Source organism: Homarus americanus, unplaced genomic scaffold, assembly GCF_018991925.1.
Source record: "Homarus americanus isolate GMGI-L3 unplaced genomic scaffold, GMGI_Hamer_2.0 scaffold25013, whole genome shotgun sequence".
NCBI classification, from domain to species: domain Eukaryota; kingdom Metazoa; phylum Arthropoda; class Malacostraca; order Decapoda; family Nephropidae; genus Homarus; species Homarus americanus.
The window spans coordinates 8,671,603-8,698,454 of record NW_024722158.1 but is presented as its reverse complement, the minus strand read 5'-3'; the positions used below and the strand labels follow the sequence as shown (position 1 = coordinate 8,698,454).

Here is a 26,852-nt window from a genome sequence, read left to right as displayed (position 1 = left end):
CCCCATATGTGCCGAATTATTAAAGGTTTACTGTAGTTGCATATTTTCATCTCAACAGTATTTTTTTTATTGTTTTTAATGTTTTAGGTAGTAAATGAAAGTACTTGTGTACCATTTATCATTAGTTAGGTAGTTTTTTCGAGTTTGTGGACCAATTTCGTGTTTTGGGGGACGATACTGGGTATTTTTGTCAATGAGGAGCTGAACTATTTTTCCCATATGTTTTACAATTCTAGATACAAAAATTCACCTAATGAATGTTTTTTTGGAGGGAGAACCTAACCAATTCGTACCTCGAGGAATACCTGTACAAATATCTAAAAATGCTAAAGGCAGGCAGAGGTAGTCTTAGTGAGAGAGAATGACACTGCATAAATTACTTAAGTGTTTTACCTACAGTGGACCAAACAAAACATTACAGAAGCCTAAAAAACTGAAGAATGTATATTTTAAAAAATATTCCTACATTTACCTTATACAGGTTGTACCTCTCTAGTCCGGCATTCTGTGGTCCGGGAACTCCCGTGGTCCGGAACGATTTTAGTTTGCTCATGGAGAAAATTAATTTGAGTCTGGTACTTTCGATGTTTGGCTAAATTTTGCCTTATTTACCCTACTTTTTTGGCAAATTACTACCTGTAATAAAGCAACATCCTAATAAACCAACAAAAATAACACAGATAAAGTTAAATAAAAACTAAAAACAACACAGAAAAGTTCTTATGTTCTACAGCTTCAGCTAGAGTTGAACCTGATGACTTGGCAACTTTGTCATCCGAGTAAAAACACACACAACAACATTGGCTGTCCTTATGTTTTCAACTTTACCACCACTAGTGGGTAGAATTTTTGTTTTAAATTCTGAAACATTAATTAAAATATTTATGAACAGTAATAAGTGTTGCTCTCATATTCTTATGTTGAGTAATGACGATATGTTTTCACATGTGCGCACTTACATACGCGATCTCACTTTTTTCCTTTACCATTAATGGTTAACTACTTCCATTGTTCCATTTATTAACATTAAATAACATTACTTAAAACAACCATACTAATTTTTTACATTAAATTTACTACAGCTACAACCAGAGTCTTATTTTCTTCAGTTTTATATGTAGAACCAGTCAGTCACTGGTTTTGTAAACAACGAAAACAATGCTGTCTTGTCTCCTCGTGTGTTTTAATATTCTACGTTCATTTTGCACACAAACATTAATTCAATCAAAAAGACATTCAGTAATAAACAATAATGAATCTTTTGTACATAGAGAAATGACGCTGTTTACACAAGAGTGCACGTCTGAACATTGGCGGGCCGCTTAAAACCGTCGAAATTCGAGTTTCCGCCGTCAAAATTTTAAATTGTGCAGTGTTTATTTTTTGTAACGTCAAATTAAAAACTCGCGAAATTTGAGAACCTACTGTACGGCATTTAACCCTTCAATATGTCTTCAAAGAGACCACGAACAGTGAAAGTGGTGCTAGTGCTTCCAAGTGTATACACAAATCACTATCTATCCAGGAAAAGGGTGAATTCCCATGGTCCGGCACTGGTCAGGTCTCGAGGTTGCCGGACTAGAGAGGTACAACCTGTGAAGGTAATAATCAAATCTATTGAACTTTTATATTATTTCTTGTGCAACTGGCAAAAATTTTAAAATTATCTTGGTTCAAGTCTCCAGGTCCCAGGGGATTTTACATGTTGAACATGTGCTGTTACTACTCAGCTGAAGTTAAAAATACATTACTGTACAGTACATTAAACTTTACATACTGTATACAGTATAAGTATTTCACAAGGAACATGCAAGACCAACTTTACCCTGCACAAAGAACACAGTTAGGGATGGCAATACAGGGAAACAATCATGGATGGCAGATATCAAATTCATGCCCATATATTCCAGTGAGTGATCATTGTCCAATAAAGACATTTTTCAATATAAAGGGACCCCAAAGTTACAAATATCTGACCTGTGAATGAACTCCCAAAATATAATAATTTTCTCCATCCAACATGCAAATGTTTGGTCACAGTAATGAGCCATGGAATTACAGTACTTTATTCAGCAGAATGCCTCTGTGAGATGTTCCAAGCCCCAGCCAAACATGCAACACAATGACAGTGACCCTTCAGAATGTCAAAGAAGTAAAAAAAGATGCAGGTGATACGTATGCATCAAAGAAACAGAGATCATTATAGTATATTGTAAATGAAATTGTACACAATTAAGCTGTCTCAAAGAGGCGAGAGGCCTCACATATCAGGCATTCTTTCACTAGACTCTACCAGGTATAAGACTGGGACCATATAAGGGCAAGGTGTGAATTCTCAAACATGTAAGGGGATCTGTGATGATGAAGTGTATAGTAATTACTGAACTCAGAAAAGAAGTGGTGTGATTGTTGACAAGGAAGAACTTTGATTATGTAGATGGAAGACCAGATTCAACTTCATGTGCCATTTAGCCTGATGGTAATTCAGAAAAATGCAAAGAATGTTGACTTGAAAATACTGTGTTGTATCAAAAGGTATTCACTCAGGATGTATTTCTGGAGGGAGAGACCTGTCAGCAAATCAGCTTACAACAGGCTCATATAACATACAGTACTGTACAGTACAGTATAGTATTTGATTCGGAGATACCTTCCTAACAATGTAATCTATTGCCTTTGAGTCATACATAATGGCTTGATTTGACAATTTTTACACTTATACATCTGATTAATGAATAAACTAGAGAATATGCAGCTGCATAGTACACCACAATGCTATTTACTAAGTGCTGATAAATACACTACAATGCAATGACTTATCTGGGGTCGAGTATGGGATTCTTTTATGATTTTGAACCTAAATAATATAGGAATTATGGTGAAATTGCATAAAGCGTGTTAAAGGGATCCTAGGGGATGGAACCACCCACCTGCATTATTTCCTGCCTGCTGCTCCCAGATACACTCATATCCCCCACACATAATATACCCTTACACTCTCATTTTTTCTTATTTTTATCTTCTATACTACTGTACAATATACAGTTTTCTCTTTATTTATAAGGCAATTTCTGTGATTACTTACGTATAACACTTTATTGTACGAAACAATCAAATCATTGAAAACAGTTGTCGACAACTGATTTTCAGCAAAGAAAGTTCAATCTTTCACATTTTTTATTGTTGATATAATAGTGTTTTACTAACCTTGTTATGCACTTAAAGACCTTAATTGTTGAAGCGCAGTAATAACATTATAACAACAAGTGATTTTCTTGAAGCAGTCCAGATAAGCAGTACAGTATTATGTCCAGATAACCCCCCCCCAATAGATTTGCCCTTTTCTGACTTTCCCATTTTCTGGACTGGGGTCTGCCCCAATTAGCCCAGTGTATCGAGATACAGTGGTCCCTCGGTTAACGAGCACAATCCATTCCAGCAGGTTGCTCGTTAACCGAAAAACTCGTTAACAGAAACCATTGTTTCAATGGGTTTTTGGGTAATTGGTTCCAGCTCACCGAAAATTGCCTAAATTCAACAAAAAAGGTGGAAAAGTACACTTACTTTGAGGTGTGTATGTAGAAGGCTCCTGGATGATGATGATGATGATGGGAATTAGAATGGGGGTGGAGGAGAAGGAAGAAGAGAAGGCATTGGGGTGGAAGAGAAGTCACCCCATGGCACCATTTCACCCATAAAATTTTAGTTCTCTTGGTGTATTTCAAGATTATTTTCTTTAAATCAACACTGCACTGCATTATATATTGTCAATATGTAAAATATATTTCAAAATGACCAATAATTTGCTTGGAAACACAGAAAAAAAGCATTTAGTTGAAGAGAGTCTCAAGCAAGATGTTACCTCCACTGAAAACAGAGAGAGACTAACGCCTGTCTGGTGTGTTAACAGGCTGGATGGCACGCCAGAAACTAGTTTCTTTACCTTCAATTATGTTCAATAATTGTTAAAATGACTAAAAAAGTTAATATTAAACTTTTAAAATTATTGAATAGTATAAACTTCTTGATATTTACTAAAATAGTAAAGAATTTAAGCCTTAAAACCAATTATTGTACTGTATTGGCGGACTAATACTACAGCTGGTGGACCGCCAAATGCAAGCGAAAACATGTTGAAGTCGGCTCGTAAAAAACTCATTAATCGAGGGATTGCTCGTTAACCGAAGTTAAGAATCTTATGGAAGGTAAATCGTTAACAGAAATCTCGTTAACCGAGGCGCTCGTTAACCGAGGGACCACTGTACTACTATATTTCTAGTTAATACTAAAGATAGAAAAGGTGGGGTTAGTACTCTCATACACCCTGTGCTAGTAACTTAATTCAATACTGTATTTCACTTCTCCATCCACTCCCACTCTTCACAAGAGCTAAAATAAATGGTAACAAAGACATCATACACACAAATAAGCATTAGTTCTAATAGCCCCAAGACTATGAGAGGTGTCAACCTCTTAATACACACATATAAATTCTTACCTCTTCACAAGATGAGTGCATCATGCCCCGATATGTCTTGAACTCAATATTGCCAGCAAACTTCTTGATCAGTTGACTTGTTATTTGACCAAATTTGTATGGTACTATTGGATCACAGTCACCATGACACTGAATGATTGGAGAGCCTGTGTTGCTAATGGCAGCCTGAAAAACCAAGAGAAGTTAATTAAAAAAACGAAATATAAAACTGGCAAAAAAAGACCAAAAACAAAAATGTAAAGTCAAATTCTGAAATCCTATTTTACAGCCGAAGGCCAAGGTGAATGATAAATGATATCCCAGCACACTGCAACCCCAGGATAGAGCCCACCCAGCCATGGTTATGATAATTAACTGAAGACAAATATTTTCTTATGAAAAATAAAATTGTTGTAAAAATAAGTACTGAACCGGTTTATCTCTAAATAGCAGGCAAGGCACCCAGTCAGGGGACTAAACTCTCAGCCAATCCCAGCACCACTCATAAATGCACTTCTATAAATACTAGCTCTCTAGGAGACAATGCTTGCCTCTAGCTGCTTTTGCATCTAACCTTTCGCGAGAGGGGGCAGCCAGCACACCCACCTTGGCCCTCAGCCATAAAATGGGATTTCAATATACAACTCTTCATTTATTGCCATGTGCTACCAGTGATTGAGTGGTAATTTGTAATATCCAGATAGGAGTAGGAAGGTGGTGTAGTAGTATCCAAACAGGTCATGGGTTGCACTCTAAGGAGAAATACTTTTCTACTAAACCCTTTATGTCTGCCATTAAAGTTTTAGACTAATCTTCGTACTTCCCCAGAGCCAAGCAGTCTATGTTTGGTAGGTCCTAATTAAGGTTTCTCAGATGAAGGCACTGACTGAAAAAGGCCATGGAAGGAGAAATGTTTTTAATGTATGAACTTGAACAGAGACATCTGTGTTATGAACACTGTCCTCCTCCATTTAGAAATGTTAGGCTTGAGGGCTGTTAGTACAATCTACTCATATATCTAGAACAGGAATAGGCAACCTAAACAAGACAAAGAATATTAAACTTACATGGCTTTCCATAAATCTGTCTGTATATGGACAAGTGATATCTTACCCACCCCTTTTCAAGTCAGTGAATTACAGAACCTCTCTAGTTTGCAATTCTTTGGGACCAACCATTTGGCAAAGATGAGAACTTTGTATACGTACTATGGAGTGGGTATAATATGGGTGCAAAGTACTTTAGGATCATGAATCCAAAATATTAGGTGTATACAGTAATACCCCAGTTAGCGTTCAGGATACATTCCTGGAAAATAGAGCGTTATGTGAAACAGCATTCTATGGGGTCATTATACCATTCATATATGGAGATGCATTCCTGGTGACATTATTTTTTACCTATGAGATACAGACAGTATTGTATGTGAAGGGTACAGGTATTAAAAACTTTTATTACAGTAATGTATCTTTACTACTTAATGAATAACAAATAAACAATATATTGTATCATTAATGACAGTCATTTGATGAATAGTAGTGACGACTGTAATATAATGAGAGAGGGGCAACAGGCCAGTGAGGGAGGGAGGTTGGAGGCTATCATACAACTCTGCTTTGGCTGAAGCTAATCCATATCTGCATCACTGAAATTATGATTTAGGTGGTGATAATAGAAGTAGGGGTATTGATGGGGGGGGGGGGGGGTGGTGAGGGAGAGCATGGTAAATGGTGAGGAGGAGTTGCATCTCTCAGTTTCTTTGGAAACACTGTGCCTGCAGCACTGCTAGATGCTATTGAACAGATGATATCTGCCCACGAAATTGAATGGAAGTATAAATGACCAACAGTGTATCCAAAAATATTATATTACATAACATTTTAAAATACTGTATAAGGTGAGAATGCAGAAAGGTGGGGGTGATTAGAGAGATAGAGTGGTAACACGCACCAGGTGTGTTGCCAAGTGCTCCTCGACAGGAGATCTTCAACCTTCCACCTCACACTTGTGCTTCAGTTAATACACACAATTTTGTCATACAGTAAGACCTACACTTAATATAAAATTACAAAACACATTTATTTGTCAACTGTAGCCATGGGTACTTACCAAAAAACCACTAAACCAGCAACGCATCACAACTTTGGATGCGTTGCTGTGTTAATTCCCGTGTGTGTGTGTGTGTGTGTTGGGGAACTGTAGGTGGTGTTGGCAGACTGTGGGTGGTGTTGGGGGACTGTGGGTGGTGTTGTGTATGGGTGGTGTGGGGGTGTTGGTGGTGTTGGGGGTGTATGGGTGGTGTTGGGGTGTATGGGTGGTGTTGGGGTGTGTGGGTGGTGTTGGAGGTGTATGGTGGTGTTGGGTGTGTGGTGTGGTGTATGGGTGGTGTTGGAGGTGTATGGGTGGTGTTGGAGGTGTATGGGTGGTGTTGGAGGTGTATGAGTGGTGTTGGGGACTGTGGGTGGTGTTGGGGACTGTGGATGGTGTTGGGGGTGTGTATGGGTGGTGTTGGGGTGTGGGTGGTGTTGGGGGTGTATGGGTGGTGTTGGGGGTGTATGGGTGGTGTTGGGGGACTGTGGGTGGTGTTGGGGACTGTGGGTGGTGTTGGGGGACTGTGGGTGTGTGTGGGGGACTGTGGGTGATGTTGGGGACTGTGGGTGGTGTTGGGGGACTGTGGATGGTGTTGGGGACTGTGTGGTGTTGGGGGACTGTGGGGTGTTGGGGACTGTTGGGGGTGTGGGTGGTGTTGGGGACTGTGGTGGTGTTGGGGGATGGGTGGTGTTGGGGGACTGGGTGGTGTTGGGGTGTTGGGTGGTGTTGGGGATGGGTGGTGTTGGGGACTGTGGGTGGTGTTGGGGGACTGTGAGGGGTGTTGGGGGTGTATGGGTGGTGTATGGGTGGTGTTGGGGGACTGTGGTGTTGGGGACTGTGGGTGGTGTTGGGGACTGTGGGTGGTGTTGGGGACTGTGGGTTGTGTTGGGGGGTGTATGGGTGGTGTTGGGGTGTATGAGTGGTGTTGGGGACTGTGGGTGGTGTTGGGGGTGTATGGGTGGTTTTGGGGGTTTGGTGTTGGGGACTGTGGGTGGTGTTGGGGGTGTATGTGGTGTTGGGGGTGTATAGTGGTATGGTGGTGCTGGGGTGTATGAGGTGGTGTTGGGGGTGTGTATGGGTGGTGTTGGGGTGTGTATGGGTGGTGTTGGGGGACTGTGGGTGGTGTTGGGGGTGTATGAGTGGTGTTGGGGGTGTGTATGGGTGGTGTTGGGGGACTGTGGGTGGTGTTGGGGGTGTGGGTGATGTTGGGGGGGTGTTGTGGAGTGTGGTGTTGGGGACTGTGGGTGGTGTTACTGTGTATGGGTGGTGTTGGGGGTGTATGGATTGGTGGGTGGTGTGGGTGTATGGGTGGTGTTGGGGGACTGTGGGTGGTGTTGGGGGTGTATGGATGGTGTTGGGGGTGTTGGGGGGGTATTGGGGGTGTATGGATGGTGTTGGGGGTGTATGAGTGGTGTTGGGGGACTGTGGGTGGTGTTGGGGGTAAACAGAGAGCGCTTGGTGCTGATTGGCCAAGTGACCTTTTCATGGCATGTTGTGAACCTTTGGACTCATGACTTTTGACAAAAAATAAATAAAAAATTCTCGAGAACTCCAAAATACAGGCAAAAGCATTATAATGAAACAGCGCTCTACAGGGTATTACTGTACTATACTTATTTTTGGAGACAAAGACCATAAACACAAATTTGTACCTACAAAAAGGGTATCATTAACCCTAAGATCCCAAATGCAATACTAACACATGGTAAGAAATGGAAATACGTAAATATATTAAAGAATATAACTGGTACTCACCATCCAAGGAGCTGGACCATATAAGAGAAACAGATTAAGACATGCATATACTGTACAGGTATCCCCCATTCAGCTCATTTTCATCTTAAAGCAGTTTTCATATTAGTCAACTTTTTCAGTTAACATGCCCAGTCAGCAGGGAACTTTGTGAAGAGTACAGTACATGATACTCTCTTGGCCTACATTACTTGAGATACTGGAGCACCCGGTTATAGCCAGTTTCTGGTTGTGTGGTGGGATCAAATGTTAACTTTTATGTGCCCTCCCTTAACGAATTGCACTCCAGTTTAAAAGTAAAATGTAAAAGTGTGTCCCATATGCTTGTTAGCCCATTTAGGGTAGTGCAGATACAGCACACTGTAGACTAAACCTGTTTTCAGTACACTATGAAACAGTGTGGTTGGCACTGCACTTGACCACCTACACATTCCCAACAGATGAGTGGATTGTAAATGCCCCAGATGTGAACCAGTGACCCTTAGGACAGGAGGTGAGTGCTATATCCACTTGGCCACTACATCAACAGTTTAAAAGAAATAACAAATAAATCAAAGAAATAAAGTATTTCTTAAATGTGATAATTTTGTCTGTTAGTCACTTGCTACAAGCAAGACGTTCATTACAATTTTATTTTCCATGGTTAATGAATTTATTAATACGTATTAGTTTTTATAACTGTTTAAACTGCTGGGTAATATCTTACAATCTGGGTGTTTTAAGCTGCCTTGTGCTTTTTCATAATTTCAATATGGTGCAAATATTTTATAGTCTCCAATATTTTGTTATTATTACAAAATTTCAAAGTTTGCAGATATTTCAGGATTCACATAAACATATTTCTAATATGACAGACAGTTTGTAAAAAATTATCACAAATGGAGGATTAATCCTGAAATTCCATGTTGTGACAGAGCCTGTAGCCACCAGGCTCTGTCACAACACAGGCTATTGTCCTTGCACAAACCTCCCTTTATATCAGCCAAGGATGACCTGTTAACCCATTCTGAGTAAACCAATCACCCTTTCCTTTCCATGACACCCACTGACCATATATGGGGGAAATCAGGTGCACCAGTTGTCCTTTGGAGACAGGTGGTCTATAAGAGCTGTGTCTGTCCAATCAGCACAGTTAACGTCAGGGCTCGCTCAGCCATCTTTGTTCCAGGTCAATCCACCATTCTGAAATTCAGTACCAGCTGCCTAGGCCACAAACCTAAGGGAGGAGGGAGGGTGTCTGAGCCTCACAACTAGAGGTTCTGCTTGACACAGAGGAGTGATCCTGATATCCTGTTCCATAAACAAGTACTGTATAGAATAAGGACTGAAGGAAGGTAAACTCACCTAACCTATTTTTTTGGGTGAACTACATCATATTTTTAAACATTAATATACAGACCAGCAGAGTACTTTACTGTATAAAAACATTGGATAAAATGCAACAAAACAAGGATATCTTATCTGACATAATGTACTATACTGACTGAGCTAAATCCTTGTTATTAAACACTAATACTGAATACAAAAGCAGCTGTTGAAAATAATGCAGTAAATTGTGAGTCAGCAATGTTGGCAGTCGAGTAAGCAATTGATCACAAGTCGAAATTTGTCTCATTTTGGTGAGGGCCGAGCCCATTTTATTCTGAATTATGGAGATTTTGCGATGCAATAATGGCATGAAAAGAATCACTCATGCCTGATCTTTCTACTGTAGGTGATTCTTTCTCAATTTTATTGCAAAAGAATTAGAAATGAGAGGAGATAATAATTGTACTCAATACAAAGTTCTTACATATGTACAGTATTCTCCCCATTAGCCAGAATCCCTGGTCCCCAGAACTCTCCAATATCAGAAATGGATTTGGAGCCTTCCGGGAAGACTTTCTCCATTTCGGGCAAGTGCATTTTCCAGAAAAATTCAGAGAAAGTCTTTCTAAACCTCTCCGTTCTGGGTATGGGAACAAATTTAGCAGGAGTTCTGAGAGATTGCATCAAACGTGCGGGTGGGTTGTCTCGCTTATCTGTTTGGGTAACTTCGGCCGTAGGTTTGCTCCTTAGTTCATATTCTGCTGCCACTACTGTTTTTGCATACAATTTGTGTAGTGCAGTACAGTACATTACTCTACCAGGACACAATCAGCCAAGAATACAGTGATTACAGTTATGTATGCTATACTGTACTGTACATTCGGCAGAGTGGACAGTGTATGCCTACTGTAGGCTGGTGTGTAGAGGTGTGTGTGTGTGTAGTATATACAGTGCGTGTACAATCCCTCCTTCATGGAGGCAGAGGAGAGTGACAGTTAGTAACACCTGCTACAGTAGACGGTACAGGACAAAGGCAGGCCATCCTGTATCACCGTATCACCATTTGGCCTGCTGGCATTGTATCACAAGCTCACGATGACAGTATCTACTGGTGAGTACAGTATATACAGTACAGTAGTAGTACAGGGCATACATAATTTAATTTTATATATATATATATATATGGTATGTGTAAAGTGGTGTTTGCATCAATAAATACAGATCTATGTCTGTCTGTGCACGATGCATAATTTAGAATCTCGGAAACTTTCCCCAGCACCTGGAAACATTCCGGGGATGTGCGAGTGTCTGTCCGTGCGAGATGAGTAGTTTAGACTCTCAGAAAACTTATTCCACTACTTGGAAAAATTATGGGAAGTAGGATTTTTCCAAGGAAGAGAAATCTTTCATTCCCGAAAAAGTTCTGCACCAATTATTCTGGCTAATGGGGACAACGCTGTACAGTATTGGAAATTAATGGGCCTAATGTTAGCTAAAATAAGTCCAATGATATAACTGCTATAATTTTTTAAAGCCGTAAATGGTGACTAACATCAATTGATGTTAGCTGTAGGGACAGCGCATAACATCAATGGATGTTTCATATTCCTTGCATTCCAGTTTTTGCGCATTTGGGGCGGATTAGAAAATCCTGAAAAAGTGACCTATAGCACATTTGGTAAACATAACACAAGATGGGTGTAAGTGAAAATGACATGACTATCCCATCACAGGGGCGAAACCAGGAACATCAAGGGGAAGGGGGATACTGTAAGCACCCCCCCCCCCCACCATCATCATTTTTTTTAAATCTGGCCAATAATATGGGCATTTTGAAGCCATATGCACTTGATATTAGGAGATATTCTGAGGTAAAAATTAAATACTTTTTACATTACAAAAATGCCTGAGTACAATACTGCATTAAAGAAAAAGTAATGTAATTTTCTGATGAAAAGGGGAAATCCAGACCCCAGGACCTCCCTGGGTCTGCCTCTGCATCAATATAAATCAGCAAACTAGAAAAATTAACAGTGGTTGTACAGCTTAATAATTAATGTTTTATTTCCTCCTACATACTGAATGTTGACGAATTTTTTACCCTTTAAATACAATTGGCACATTTGAGAAATAAATCATTAATTGCAGTATCAGTATTATTACTTTTTATTACATGGGCCATAAACAACTGACTGGGGCTATGAAACCATATGCTATTGATGATGATTTAAGCAGGAGCTCAAGGTTATCATCTGCCTCCATTATATGAAGTCCTCAACCAGCAAGAAATGGAGGATAGGCAGTGGCTAATTTATTTTTATACTGTAAGATGGGGTGATTTCAGACATGGGGTGGCTTCAGACACAATTTGGAAAAAAATAGTTGAAGAGGCAACAGCATGTAGACAGTCACAGTAAGCAAAGTTAGCTTGGTATCAAAATGCTGCCCTAACTATATTGTTTTCATATTAAGTATCATTTGCTAGTTTAGAGTGTAAGTATTAATTAATAGTCACTAGTTTAAAGTGTAAGTAATAAATAGAAGTTGCTAATCAAAATCTTTTTTTTTTAATTCAAATGTTGCCAAACTTTGTCAGGCAGGAGCATATCAGAATACATAGAGTAATACATCTAGTAGAAAATATTAGAAACTTGTCTGTCTTGAAAATTTAAAAACAATCTGGGGTGCTTCATGTACCTGAAAATGTGACTTGAATGTAAAAATGTAAAAATTGTCTTCAACTTGGGGTGGCTTCGGCCAGCTCACAAATGGCTTGGGAGGCAAAATTCAAATATTATTCATACATATTTGCAAGATTGCATAATATTAAACTTGTGGTGGCATTATACATGGTACTTATAACCATTTTTTTTTTAAGTGTCTCTTGAGTGCTTCGTTAAATTTGTTTTGCTCTCTCTCCTAATGTACTGTATATCTTAAAAAATGAACCCCTAACAGAACCATATATCATGTTATTTTCACGTATTACCATTTTCTTGAATCTTCTTCCCTTTGTGACCTACAGGGACAGTATATGTAATTTTGTTGCTGCAGATTTCTGACCAATTTTTTATTAGTTCATTATGTCCAAAGTCACTCCCAGGCTGTCCGGCCAGGCTCTAACAGGTATACCCATTGAATTAGCGCTGTTGTCCAAAGTCACCCCCATCTCTGGGTTGATCTCGGAGACCTATAAATCTTCTCTTCATAGAAAATGTATGTGATTTCCCGAATTTCTGTTGACACGAATGGATAACTAATTAGTTCACACACCAATAGTGCATTTAACATATCTTTTAGCCTTCAAACTTAAAGTGCTGCTTCAACAAACCTCGAACACTATCTGAAGTTACCCAATCTTACGGTACCGTTTTTGGGGGGAGTAATACCCCTCAACTCATATAACCAGAGAAAATTAATGCAAATTCTTAAACTAGCCATTTGTATGGTCTGGGCACATTTACCAAGTGTTTTGTTTTTCCCATAGTCCTCAATGTTCAGGATCCCACACCCAAATCTGATAGGTTATGATTTCACATGATCCAATTGGGTTTGAGAGAATGAGCCCAGAAGTCAAGAGGCAAACTTAAGTGTTCCAATATGTTCCTTAAGACAACCTTCTGATTTCTATGGATTCAACTACATGAGTAAGAATAATGCATTTGTTGCTTGCAGCATTATACTGTATTGTCCACCTTATAAGCAGAGACAGACTTTGCTTATGAGGTGCTTGCAATTTCCTTGCATATGTCTTTTGCCATAAAAGGGGATTTCATTTCTCAATCCTCACTGTTTCATGCAATTCTCAGTTAACCTGCAGCCAAGCAATATTTTTCACATCATGTTTCACTTATTAATGAGCAAATTAAAAGAAAGTACAGTAGTGTGATTTTTAATAAAAATTTGATATACCGGGAATGACAGAATCATCACTGAGAAACTCGGCACCAAAATCAAGGCCTTATACAGGAATACCTCGCTATTCACAGCCCCGCTTATCAGCAATTGACACATTAACACCCCATTCAATATTCACAAAACACACCCTACATATTCGCAAAGAAAAATTATGATACCCTACAATAATATGTTAAGCTGCACAGGCTATCCACGGCTCTTATACTCCGCTGTAAAGGCCAATTTCACATGGGCACATTTTTTTCCGCACGTGAGGACCCGAAGTGGTTTAGAAATTAATAATATTCAATGGGACCATTCACAAGGTGCACCCACAGGTTATGCTCACACCATGCCTGAACCTGTACAGTACTTCCAAACTGCAGCATGACAAAACATGCAGAGAGTTCTAGAATTCTTCATGTAGCAATGGTAAAAGCTAGTTAAAAAGTTCGCACGCACGCATGCACACACACACACACACGTATTCATTTGTATTTTTTTATGGTTATTGTACCTATTTTATTGCATTATATGGAGTGTACCTGTACAGGGGGTCCCCGGGTTGAGATAGGGTTCCGTTCTTGAGGGCATTCTTTAAGTCGGATTTGTACGCAAGTCGGAACACATGATATGTGCATACCATACTTACAGAACAATGTTTAAGATCCCACTATATCATAGCCTAAGTCCTTATATACATCTGGAATCACTTAATTTAAGACAAAAGAAGAAATAGAATGACAAAATACAACAAAGTAAACATTTCTTACATGCACAGTAATTAGCACGCGGATTGTGGGAGGAGGAGGAAGCATTGTCGGAGATCTCAGCCGCTCCAGTCTCCTCTGTCCAGCGCGTAGTGACACTATTGCCAAATGGCAAAGCAGTATTTTTTCTTTTCTTTTATTTATTAGTACGTATAATGTTTATTTATTTGTCACATTTACTGGTACTGTATTACAGTACAGTATACAGGTGACCCTGGTCCTTAATAGCCTCAGATAATGAGTATGTACTCTATATAAAAAAATATGAGGTGGAAGCTGCTGGCTAGGAATACACCCTCCCCCATTTATATTTATTCGTTTGGGGATAATTGACCCAATACTCACAGTAACTTTTAGGAATGCATCATTTGTGATAATCGGGGTATTCCTGTACAGTACTCTAGTTCTTGATACTGTACATTCCCTCTAATATTTTTACAGATTATTTTCTTTCATTTCATGACTATTTCCACTCATCTACTGTAATAAACTTTCCATTCATTGGCTTTTATATTTAACGTCAATAATATCTAGCATCACTTCGTCATAATAAAATTAAAGAATAAAGTAGCACTTAGTACTCACCTGAGGAAACTCTTCCCTCAGTGGCAGCCAACATGAGAGGCCCACAACACCTGCAAGTGTCTTGGTATGTGTGAAGGTTGAGTAAAGGGCCAAGGCACCACCTTGACTGAAGCCACCTAACATTATTCTCTCATGAGGAATACCATTCTTAACTTCTTCCTCAATCAGGTGGTGAATCCCATCTCTTGCTTTCTTAATGCCATCTCCATCTTCGGGACCATCTACATCAAGAGACTTTAAATCAAACCTGAAATACAGTAATAGTGATAACATGTGACTCTCCAGTCCAGGAATCTGGTTAGTAAATAATCTTACCATTAACAATACATACGTCAGACCTTCTAACATAAAGAAAAAAATTTAACGGATTTGCAATGTAAGAGATAGCTGGTATGTCTTTAGATGTAGTTCACACACAGAAGTGAAAGAAGGATTACAGGTAAACAAAAGTATATTGAATGTAAATCTTGTTTAGGTACAAGTATCCATCGTTTAGCGATCGTTCACTTAGCGATATTTCGATTTAGGAATTTAGAATTTTTAACACCCTTTGTTGTTTAACAATCCGCAATGTTCCGTTTAACGATGTTCGACTCACTGGGAAAAATTGAGAAAGGAAGTCGACAAAATGGGGATTCTATGCTCCAAGTGGGCATCTCTATTGTCACTTAAAACCAATAATGTACAAAGTTAAAGGCATAGATTAACGTCTGGTAAGGTAAGGGGCACCCAGGTTTACAGCGTATATCTACAACTTGCACACAGCTACTCTCTACACTTATACAAACATATAAATTTTGTTGTAAGAATAAATAAGTGAAATACAGTATAAGGTACATAAATATAACCACCACTACACTGTGCACAAACCCAATAACAAACACATGCTTAAATCTTAGACCTTCCTTTAAATCTGGAACCATGTGTATTCTTGGTGTATTAGACCTTTGAATTTTGGATCTTTAACTCTAATAATTTCACTTGGCATGATACACCACTTTTTCAGAACATAGCAAGAGTCTTAACTGAGGAATACAGGTCCTGGTTGGCACTCATTTGGTGATCCTTAGTGACAACACCAATAAGATCCCTAGGCACCGTACCCTGTTGACAATATTTTCCAGTTATTGTAAAAAAAACGAGTGAAAATTATGAAGTAAGTCTAATACTGTAGTCAGGATTAATATCTCAGCCAATACATGCCCCCCATTGATAAAACAAAACCAAAATAAACTGCTTGCTTCACTTACATAAAGCAGCATAGCTAACCTGTGTGTCAACTTCATCTTCCATATATAGTACTGAATGATCAAGGTCCATAAGCACCACAACCAGTCAGCCCTATACAATATATGAACTCATCATCAGACATCCACTAATGTTATAATTAAGTCCTTGCAGAGTATCAGATCAAGAAGATAACTAAAGAACTACTTTATTGAACTGTACTGTACGCATCGTGCGTCACACCACCCCGCGCTCCCTCACTCAGTCAGTCTCGCTGTAACCACGCTTGTGTTGTCATCAGCATTGTAGGTCGACCCTGATTTTTTTACCAAAAAATCGTTAATTTATGATATTCCTTGTTTATAGGTCGACCCAAGTTTTTGAGGGTATTGGAACAACAAAACCTTCAGTAAAAACACTCTACGTCCTATAAACTGAGGCTCACCATGCCTGAAACACCGAGTGCCGAAGGCAAATTGTTTATCATTTATTATTACGACACTTTACACTGAAACGCGGGTAGTTTCAACAAAAATATTGTATATTTCCATTCAAGTATTTATTCAAGTTCAATTAGGAGGGAATATTATTGTAATACAACAGTCTTTTAACTGAAAACCCTTCAAAAAGCGATTACGGTAACATCTTTTAAACGAAAGAAAGCGAAAGCCATTGCTTTCGTCACGATTTTATCCCACTTTCCACTGTAACACGTACGTCATTTCAGCAAAAATATTACATTTCCGTGAATGTATTATATCAAGCACAGTATGAATAGAATATCACTAATATAACAGTATTTTAACCGAAAGCTATTAAAAAAACGAGTATCATATCTTGAACATCGGAAGGTTAGATAAAGTCTTTTGTTTTCATATAGTTTATCCTAATTTACACTGAAATACATTATGTTTCAGCAAAACACTCCTTCTAATTATATATACAGTATATATTTAATGGAAAATAGCAGTGTTTAATAAGCCTTTTATTTTGTGGAAATGTACAGTACAGTACATGTAGGCATACAGTATTGCATAAATGATTGATCGATTGATTTTGGTACAGAAATTACATCCCTGACGACGTAGGAGACGATGTCCCCTCCCCCTCTACCCCCCCCTGCACCAAAGAGAGATGATAGCATAAACAAAAGTAAATTACTTCAATACAAATGATTTTTGTGGATTTCAAGATATGCAGCCATTTCTAGAGTGTATCCCCCATAAAACTTCAGGGATTAATGTACCAGAAATAAAGGAGTGTACCAAAGTTAATGACTGCTAAGTTCAAATAATTCATTTCCTTCTACTGTAATATGATACATGAAAACATTTGTCATGTTGATGAGAGGAAGTGTTGAGCCCAAGTATCATACTTGCAGCCACCAAGAAGCACAAAGGAGACAAGAATCAATCATAGGATTTAAGGTACTGTATCCATTAAATCTGAAGCATCTCTTACTCACAGCAAACACTGGGCAAAAAGCTGTTATGCTGATTCACTCTGTGAGTAGCTGTTTACAGCATTTAAACTGACCAACTAGACAGTGTAGCTTGCTGTAGAACAAGTGAAGCATCACCCTGCTAAGGGCAGGCTCAAACTGAGGATGTTCTAGTGGAGATATCTCACAGGTCACTCATTGCTGGCCCGGGCTATAAAAAGTAAATGTATAACGTACAGTACTGTACCATCAATATCATGCACCCCAATCTTATCACAACAGAAAACTCTTAAAACTACACTTACCAAGAAGGCATTCTGAACCCAGCATTTAGTGTCACTGGCATCACTTGTCTGTAAAGAAAGAAACATTCTATATCAAATTTTATCTGCAGTATATTATGGAATTTATAAAATACTGTGCATATACAGTAATGAGGTGTACTGTAATTACTTAAAACTTACCCAGTAGCTTCCTTATCAATCTTTTTAATCTTCTCCTTTGTTATATTTACAATGACATTTATAGGGTGACTTCAGAACCACTGGAGATCAGTTCAATAATATTCACAAATTCACTTACAGCATAATTAACAGAAATCCACAGTACAGATACAGTACTAACTATAGTAGACTAGTACAGTAATGTGAATCCAAATGATATTTAATATTAAAATAATATCAGTAAATTTACAAAATCATACAAGATCCCTCAAACCTTGCCCTACTTGAGAATATATTAGTAAAAATAAAACTTAGGAATTGACCTTGAAATCCCATTTACCTCTGCAACATATACCTGCTCTTGTTAATTCTAAAAAAGAAAAAGATCTCAAAATGATACGGACGCTGCCATTCAAACCATAGACCTCAATAAGTCATAATAACTTTCCCAGGAAAAGCCCTTTTTCACTTCACTCAATAACCGAAAATGTGATCCTAGGATGTTCTCTGGCAGCCAATGTTAGTTAGTTCTTGCCATTCTTATCTCACCATCCAATCGTCATGGAAGGATAGTATGAAGGTACTGTACTGTATGTCATCTACTATCCTCTAATCATAAATGAAGGATTGACTTGAGCCTGGAACTACATGGCCTGAGTGTATCTAATTATGCACTAACCCTTCACTCTGGGAAACAAGAGTCATTACTAGCAGCATCCCGGGTATGGTAAGTTCTAACAGGTAATTAATGTGAAAATGGACTCTTAGGGGAAATTTACTCTCCTTTTAATTAAAGGATAATAAGGGTAGTTTCCTAGTTCAAAAATTGCTCCCTCATGTACAAAACAAGGAGCAAATGTACCTTTGCAGGAATCCTGAAGTTGAACAAAAGTTTGTTTAATGAAATATATCCTAAAATACTGTACATATTATGGATGTTAAATCAAATTGTTGTAAATTGGTTGCTCATTAAGTAGGACCTTATTGTAATAAAATATGGCAATATATATCTAGACAGTATTTAGAAACCCACTGAGCAACTATTTTGTTTAACTTTAACACATACAGGAGGTCCCTGGGTTACACGAGTCCGACTTACGAACATCCGCCGATACAAACTAAGTTCCATAAGGTTAAACTTTAAATTTACAGTTACAGTATTTTATTCACCCAAATGACTTATTCTTTACTTTCATTTACACCTGACCCTCGCTTTATGCTATGGTTGCATTCTGTGACAACACTGCATAATGGGAATCCGCATATAGTGAATACTTAATCTTATGGGGAAAATTAGGATAAGTTCCACAATACTCCAATGTGGGTCAGAAATAAATATAATATACTGTAATATAATATAATATAATATAATATAACATAATATAATATAAAATATAATATAACAGTATAAACTAAGACAGTTGAAGAGCATGGGTGTTAGTGTGGAAAGTAAAAGTGTGTAGAGTGGCTCACTCACCACCCTAGCTACGTCCCATGACGTCACATACAGCAAGCACACACAGTACAGGTACCGTATTTCACAACCATTTCTGAAGCATTAATGCAATAAAAGTTGTAGAAAAATCATTAAAATACTGTACTCTGTGGATTAGAAATAGATATACCGGGTATAATACAGTGACCCCTCGTTTAACGAACACCTCGGTTAACGTAATTTCGATTAACGAACTGCCTTCCATAAGGATCTTCAATTCGGTTAACGAAAAAAAATTCGCTTAACGAACTTCTTACGAACCGACCTCAACATGTTTTCGCTTGCACTGACCAGGCAACCAGCTTTAGTATCAGTCCGCCAATACATTAATCGGTTCTAGGGCTTAAATTCCTTACTATTTTTGTAAATATCAAGAAGTTTATACTATTCAATAATTTTAAAAGTTTAATATTCAATTTTTTAGTCATTTTAACAATTATTGAACAAAATTGAAGGTAAAGTGACTAGTTTAATGCGCGGCATCCAGCCTCTTAACACAGCAAACAGGAGTTAGTCTCTCTCTGTTTTCACTGGAGGTAACATCTTGCTTGAGACTCTCTTCAACTAAATGCTTTTTTTCTGTGTTTCCAAGCAAATTATTGGTCATTTTGAAATATATTTTATATATTGACAATATATAATGCAGTGCAGCGTTGATTTAAAGAAAATAATCTTGAATTAAACCAGAGCTAAAATTTTATGGGTGAAATGGTGCCATGGGGTGACTTCTCTTCCACCCCAATGCCTTCTCTTCTTCCTTCTCCTCCACCCCCATTCTAAATCACATCATCATCATCCAGGAGCCTTCTACATACACACCTCAAAGTAAGTGAACTTTTCTACCATTTTTGTTGAATTTAGGAAATTTTCGGTGAGCTGGAACCAATTACCCAAAAACCCATTGAAACAATGGTTTCGGTTAACGAACGACCTTCTGGAACGGATTGAGTTCGTTAACCGAGGGGCCACTGTATAGTATAATATAATAGTATTACTGTAATATAAAACAAGTGTGCCATATTTTCTACAGAATGCATAATAGGGAATCTTTTTCCAAATAAAATGAATTATGGGAAGAAATAGGGTCGCCGCATACCAGTATAGTGAATGCGTACAAAGCGAGGGTCCGGTGTACTGTACAGTACTTTGTCATTCTATTTCTCCTTTTCTCTTAAATTAAGTGATTTTAGATATACATAAGGACTAAGGCTGTGATGTAGTGGCATTTTAATCACTGTTCTGTAATTACTGCACAGTATGCACATAGGGTATGTGGTTCGACTTAAGTACTGTACATTTTCAACTGAAGAACATCCGTAGGAAAGGAACTTGTATGTAACCCGGGATAGCCTATATATGTACAGAACAAAATGGCAAGAATAATCAACCTTATCCAAAGTATGGAGTTTGAAGATGTGAGAGCTGATGTAGAGCTGCTTGAGTCTCATGAACAAGAACAAACAACAATGGAAACTGTATGCTATGTTGCTTATCCTCATATACCCCAAGATACTATAGAAAATTAATCAAATGATGAACACAGCAAATATGAAATATATCACAATTGTAGCAAAGAACATATGACAGAACTGTAACTTATAATATTGTATGCAATGTTGTTATTAACAGAATTATACCCCCAGTTAACAGTAAATGGACTAAATGATAATGCACACATACCACATAAGACAGTTTTGTAACTGAGAAAATTTATGTTATGTTGCTTAACTATGCATTTATACCCCAGGTATAGAACATTAAATGATGATATAAAAATAACAGTTGTAACCCATTTCTGACATTGTTTACTTTTACACTTCTTTAGTAATTAATACATTTCCCAATTTGTTTTTACAGTTAAATATGTCTATTTATTCTAAGAATACTGAGTGCACTATATACCAGTCACAGCCGAGGTGTCTGACAAAAAAAGCGCGCACACCCGCACACACTCCTACAACTAGGAGATAATATCTTTGTTTTGGTTTTTAGTAGGTATTATTAAGCTGTTTCAGAGTTCAGTTCAGTGTTTAGGAAGTGAAATAATAACAAGAAGGCTTCAGGATGTTGTGGTTTTGTCTTGGTTATGAAATATACTGCTGGTGACTGGTTAAGGATGTTCAATCATGGTGGGCTGGTGCACTATCTCTCTATCCTGTGTGTGTGTAAAATGACATGGTGCCACATTGAAAATGCTTGGGAACCCCTGAAGACCATTTTCCATAACCCAGTACAGTAATCAGTTTCAAACAATTTGATAAATAAATGTTGATAAAGGATTATAAGACAGTATAGTGACCCTTACAAGTGTGTTAAAATTAATAGTCAAGAGCACAACAGCTGATCAATATAATCTAACACCAAAGGTGCTTGCAAGGTTATGTGAGGTCAAGGTGGCCCCTGATAGCATGGTGTCATAGCCTGACCTGATTATGTCTTGTCCTAATTCCATGTTACTATAAGTTTCCTTTTCAGGTGCACAGACTCACACTTGTACTCATCTGACAGCAAAGGTGGATAATGAATAATTAAACAGTACATTATAATTGAGTTTATTGACAAAACTAAATGTAAAATACATGAGGGATGATGAAGGTACGCTGTACCAGAGGTGGACAGCTGCCCATCACTGTTAAGTGTTGCACACGCTTGAAATCCTAAAGGTGCAATTTCAAAACTGTTGTGTTTATGCTTTTATAGAAATATGAAATGGAGCAAACATACAGTGCCACTGTTGTAAATAAACACTTAAAGTGCCAGAGCTGTAAGTGAACACCTACAGTGTCACTGTTGTAAGTGAACACTTAAAGTGCCAGTGCTGTAAGTGAACACCTACAGTGTCACTGTTGTAAGTGAACACTTATAGTGCCAGTGCTGTAAGTGAACACTTGTTGTAAGTGAACACTTAGTACCAGTGCTGTAAGTGAACACTTAAAGTGCTGTAAGTGAACAGTGTCACTGTTGTAAGTGAACACTTGTAGTGCTGTAAGTGAACACTGTGTGTGTAAGTGAACACTAAGTGTAACACTTATAGTGCCAGTGCTGTAAGTGAACACCTACAGTGTCACTGTTGTAAGTGAACACTTGTAGTGCCACTGTTGTAAGTGAACACTTGTAGTGCCACTGTTGTAAGTGAACACTTGTAGTGCCACTGTTGTAAGTGAACACTTGTAGTGCCACTGTTGTAAGTGAACACTTTTAGTGCCACTGTTGTAAGTGAGCACTTTAACTGTTGTAAGTGAACCACTGCTGTAAGTGAACACTTGTAGTGCCACTGCTGTAAGTGAGCACTTGTAGTGCCACTGTTGTAAGTGAACACTTGTAGTGCCACTGCTGTAAGTGAACACTTGTAGTGCCAATGTTTTAAGTGAACACTTGTAATGCCACTGTTCTAGGTGAACACTTGTAGTGCCACTGTTCTGGGTGAACACTTAGTAGTGCCACTGTTCAGGTGAACACTTGCACAGGTGAACACTTGTAGTGCCACTGTTCTAACTGGTAGTGCCCACTGTTCTGAACCCACTTGTAGTGCCACTGTTCTAGGTGAACACTTGTAGTGCCACTGTTCTAGGTGAACACTTGTAGTGCCACTGTTCTAGGTGAACACTTGTAGTGCCACTGTTCTAGGTGAACACTTGTAGTGCCACTGTTCTAGGTGAACACTTGTAGTGCCACTGTTCTAGGTGAACACTTGTAGTGCCACTGTTCTAGGTGAACACTTGTAGTGCCACTGTTCTAGGTGAACACTTGTAGTGCCACTGTTCTAGGTGAACATGTAATGTTGGTATTAAATTTTACAAGTCTCCCTTGACTTACAGAAGGGTGACATCCTTGAAGAGTAACTCAAATTCTGTACACCAAAGCTTATTTTCCCAGTGACTTATATTTTATAACAAACATTTGCATTGGAAAAATTTCTTCTGCAAGTGGTAATAAAATTACTGCACACTTAAAACCTTTTCAAGCACATATTTAATGGAAAAACAAAAATACTATGACATAATATTAAAAGTTTACATACTATACAGTAGTACTCAAACTACGTCAAAACAAAAATATTGGACAGTAGTTACAAAAAAATTCTGGTGGTGTATGATGACTCAAAGGCAAATACTGTACCTGTGTGTGTCTGTTGTTTATTGAAGACATATATTGTATACAATACCTGTACAAGTGTACAGTACAGTACCACCAAAAGTTAGAGTAGAACAAACCTCTGAGAATGATGCCTCATTTTAATGATTTTAGTTCTGGAAGAAATTATTACTGTGCAAATTAAGATGCTTTAACCTGTCTCTATACTCAAGGTTCCTAATGCCCGGGATTAGTCTTGTCATTCTCCTCTGAATTCTTTCCAAGGATTCTATATCCATTCTGTAATACGGGGACCAGAACTGAACTGCGTAATCCAGGTGTGGTCTCACAAGAGCAAGATACAGTTTTAGGATGACCTCGCTAGTCTTGTAACTAACACTCCTTTGTATGAACCCAAATACTTTATTAGCCTTGTTACGAGCAAAAACACATTGTTTACTTGGCTTAAGGTTCCTACTTATCATTACTCCTAAATCTCTCTCGCAGTCGGATTTCTCTATGGCATCGTTGTTCATCTGGTATCTGGTTTCCCTGTTTACATCTCCATGTGAACCATTCTCAAGGATTCAAACAAGATCCACTACTGTAATTCGAGAAAACAATCAAATCAACTTTTTTCAGGAGCATTTAATAGGTGAAAATTGAGATTTGGTTGGGTATGTGGGTAACAGATCGGACTGTGTTAGGAGAAACAGAAGACGGTAATCAATCGCAAGCAAGCTACTGGTGTGCGCATATATTAGTATATTTGTTAAGTTCAATATCATTAAAAAAAATATTTATACAAAGTTTTAATGCAATAATAATTTTCACTAAGTAAACATATTGATTGGCCAAATGACCCTGCCCACGAGAGTAAAACACAATGTTGGGAATTTTTGCTTCAAAAAACTCTTGTGATACATACAGGAGAGACAGTATGTAAAGATAACTTGCAAATATGGGAAAAGGAGAGGACTGGCTTCAGATATCCATGTTTGCAACCACTGATTTTCAGTCCCATGAACAAGCTCACAAATTTGTCTCAGGGACCTTTAGAGCTTATGCAGCTCTAATACTACTGTAATCTGGTTAAGGCATCACCAATGCTACAAAATGCATTCACCCCTGAACAAGGCAGACTGCCAAGGAATGTTCTTTTTAGTAAAACATCAGAGGTCACCTGACAAATAATCCTTAGGCCAAAAAATACATAAAACAAAATCATACTTACGCTGTAGGACATATGAACTTAATGTGTGGTAATCCAATTGCTGCCATTGCACTTGCCCAACCATGACTGTAAAGAGAGAATATAACAATGTTATTCTGACAAAATGATGGAATGAAATTTTTAAATGTACTGTATATCATGATATCTTTACCTGTAAGTAAAGCACTCAGAATATTTTTGTAAAGTTCTAGTAAAGTGGATGATTCAATAACTGAAAACCTATTTTTTAGCAATGGAGAAAATTGAGTCTCCTGTGAAAGACTATCAATGAGAATTCACACTAAGCCAGCCAGTGCCCAGGTGGAGTGCACTGCAATACCTTACTAAAGGGACAATGTGCACCAATGAGAAGAGATGTCATCAACTGAACAAAACCTTCTCACCTTGGGGGTTCATGTTCTGAATATGTGATGTAAATTTTACAAGCAATGATTTAAAACTTAAATTTATCCACTCTGAGACTCAACCAAACCCCACTGAGTTTTGTGAACCATCCTCAGTCCTTGTCAATTCAGGAAATCCCTTAGGAAGAAGGGAAGGATTCCAAGCCATTCACACCTGGGATACACCTATGTTTTAAAATGAGGGAAGGGAACTGAACTGGTGTGTTTTGTCTAGAGCGGGGGTTCCCAAACCTGGGGTCACGACCCCAAATGGGGTCGGAAGGCTCATTAGGTAGGGTAGCAAAGAGGTCATGGGGTCGGTGGGGTCCTTTGGGTCTGCCAGTGAAATGATTTGGGGTCGCACTGGATAGTTGACAACACTGGATGGGGTCGTGAAAAAGCTTGGGAACCCCTGGTCTAGAGATTAGTACAGTACAGATCTCTGGAGGTAAGTGTGAGGCTGATGCAGGTTGTGATGGTGAGGGGGTAGGGCAGCTTACTGTAGGCCCACTACAAGCTCAAGAGCAGCATTGCACTAAGTAATTTTTTTACAGACTTCTGTGATAGAGCAACATGCATGATTTGTGCCTTGCAGTTACAAGAATTAGTGTATACTGTATTTGTGCTCTCATTCAGACCATCTACCCATGCTGCATCCTTTTCACTGGTCTGAATAATCCATAAATACTTTTGTAGTAACTTGCACAGCTAATAGTATCAAGTGATTTTTTTAATCACTTACACACTGGAACCTCAATAATCCAACATTTTTTTTAGCAGAATCCCCCTAAAACTGGCCCAATTTAAAAAAATCTCCAATATTCCCATGAATTCTAATATATGTACAAATAGTCGAAGGAAAGAACACCCAGTACAGTACTGTAGTAGTTCCCACTGGTGTCCAAGGCTGCAGCTGCTCACACTTCCAAACTCTGAACTTATAGTGACTTATATCCAGCCACTATGTTAACAAATTCAACATGTATTTTACCCTTATAATGGCTTCTAATAAGAGACCACTGTCAAGAGATGAAAAAATAAGCTTTTGACTTACAAGAATGAAAAGAAAAGAGAAAACACTTCAGAAACTGGATGAAGGAATTGTGAGTACTGTACTTCAAATATGGGAACCCTTACCCAGGAACCTTGTGACCTAACACGGCCAGATTCAGGGTTTTGTTGTGCAAAATAAGAAATTGTTTACAAAAAAAAAATCACCTCTCACCTTATAAAGTGAAGGTTAACCCTTGGGGGATGTACAGTAATACCACGATTTACGCGGTTCTCGTTTACGCGTCTCCACATTTACGCGGTACCCTGCCAGAACCGGAATTCCCACTTTACGCGGTGCTTCTACTCATATACGCGGAGAGCAGCTGGCGGTCCTGCCGCGCCGCCATTTTTGGATTCAAACCTCCCGCCATCCTGCCATGTTGGGCACGTGGCGCGAGTAGGTTGCGCAGTGCATGCCTCTGTTGCGTTATCGCTGAAGTCATATGACGTACCGGACTGTGATTGGGCCACGCATCCTTACCTCCCTCCGCCGCTAGCTGTGATTAGTTTAATGTAATATGACGTGCCTTCCCGCTGGCGGGTAGAAGGCACTTGACCTAGCCGCGTCGGTTGCACCCCTCCCGGCCACACTGTGTATACCGGTATCTATTGTTACTACTAC

The 26,852-nt window shown here is 38.6% G+C and overlaps 1 protein-coding gene across 2 annotated transcripts in view; it reads right to left on the bottom strand.

The window, feature by feature from the left end:
* The window catches only part of LOC121862199 (acyl-protein thioesterase 1-like), a 48,768-nt gene that overhangs the window by 7,874 nt on the left and 14,042 nt on the right, over positions 1-26,852 (bottom strand). For both annotated transcript variants that reach the window (XM_042360296.1, XM_042360297.1), the window contains 4 exons: positions 24,795-24,860; positions 17,854-17,901; positions 14,881-15,127; positions 4,499-4,663 (listed from right to left, as the gene is read on the bottom strand). In XM_042360296.1, the coding sequence (XP_042216230.1) occupies positions 4,499-4,663; positions 14,881-15,127; positions 17,854-17,901; positions 24,795-24,860 (526 nt within the window). The remainder of the gene's footprint in view (positions 1-4,498; positions 4,664-14,880; positions 15,128-17,853; positions 17,902-24,794; positions 24,861-26,852) is intronic.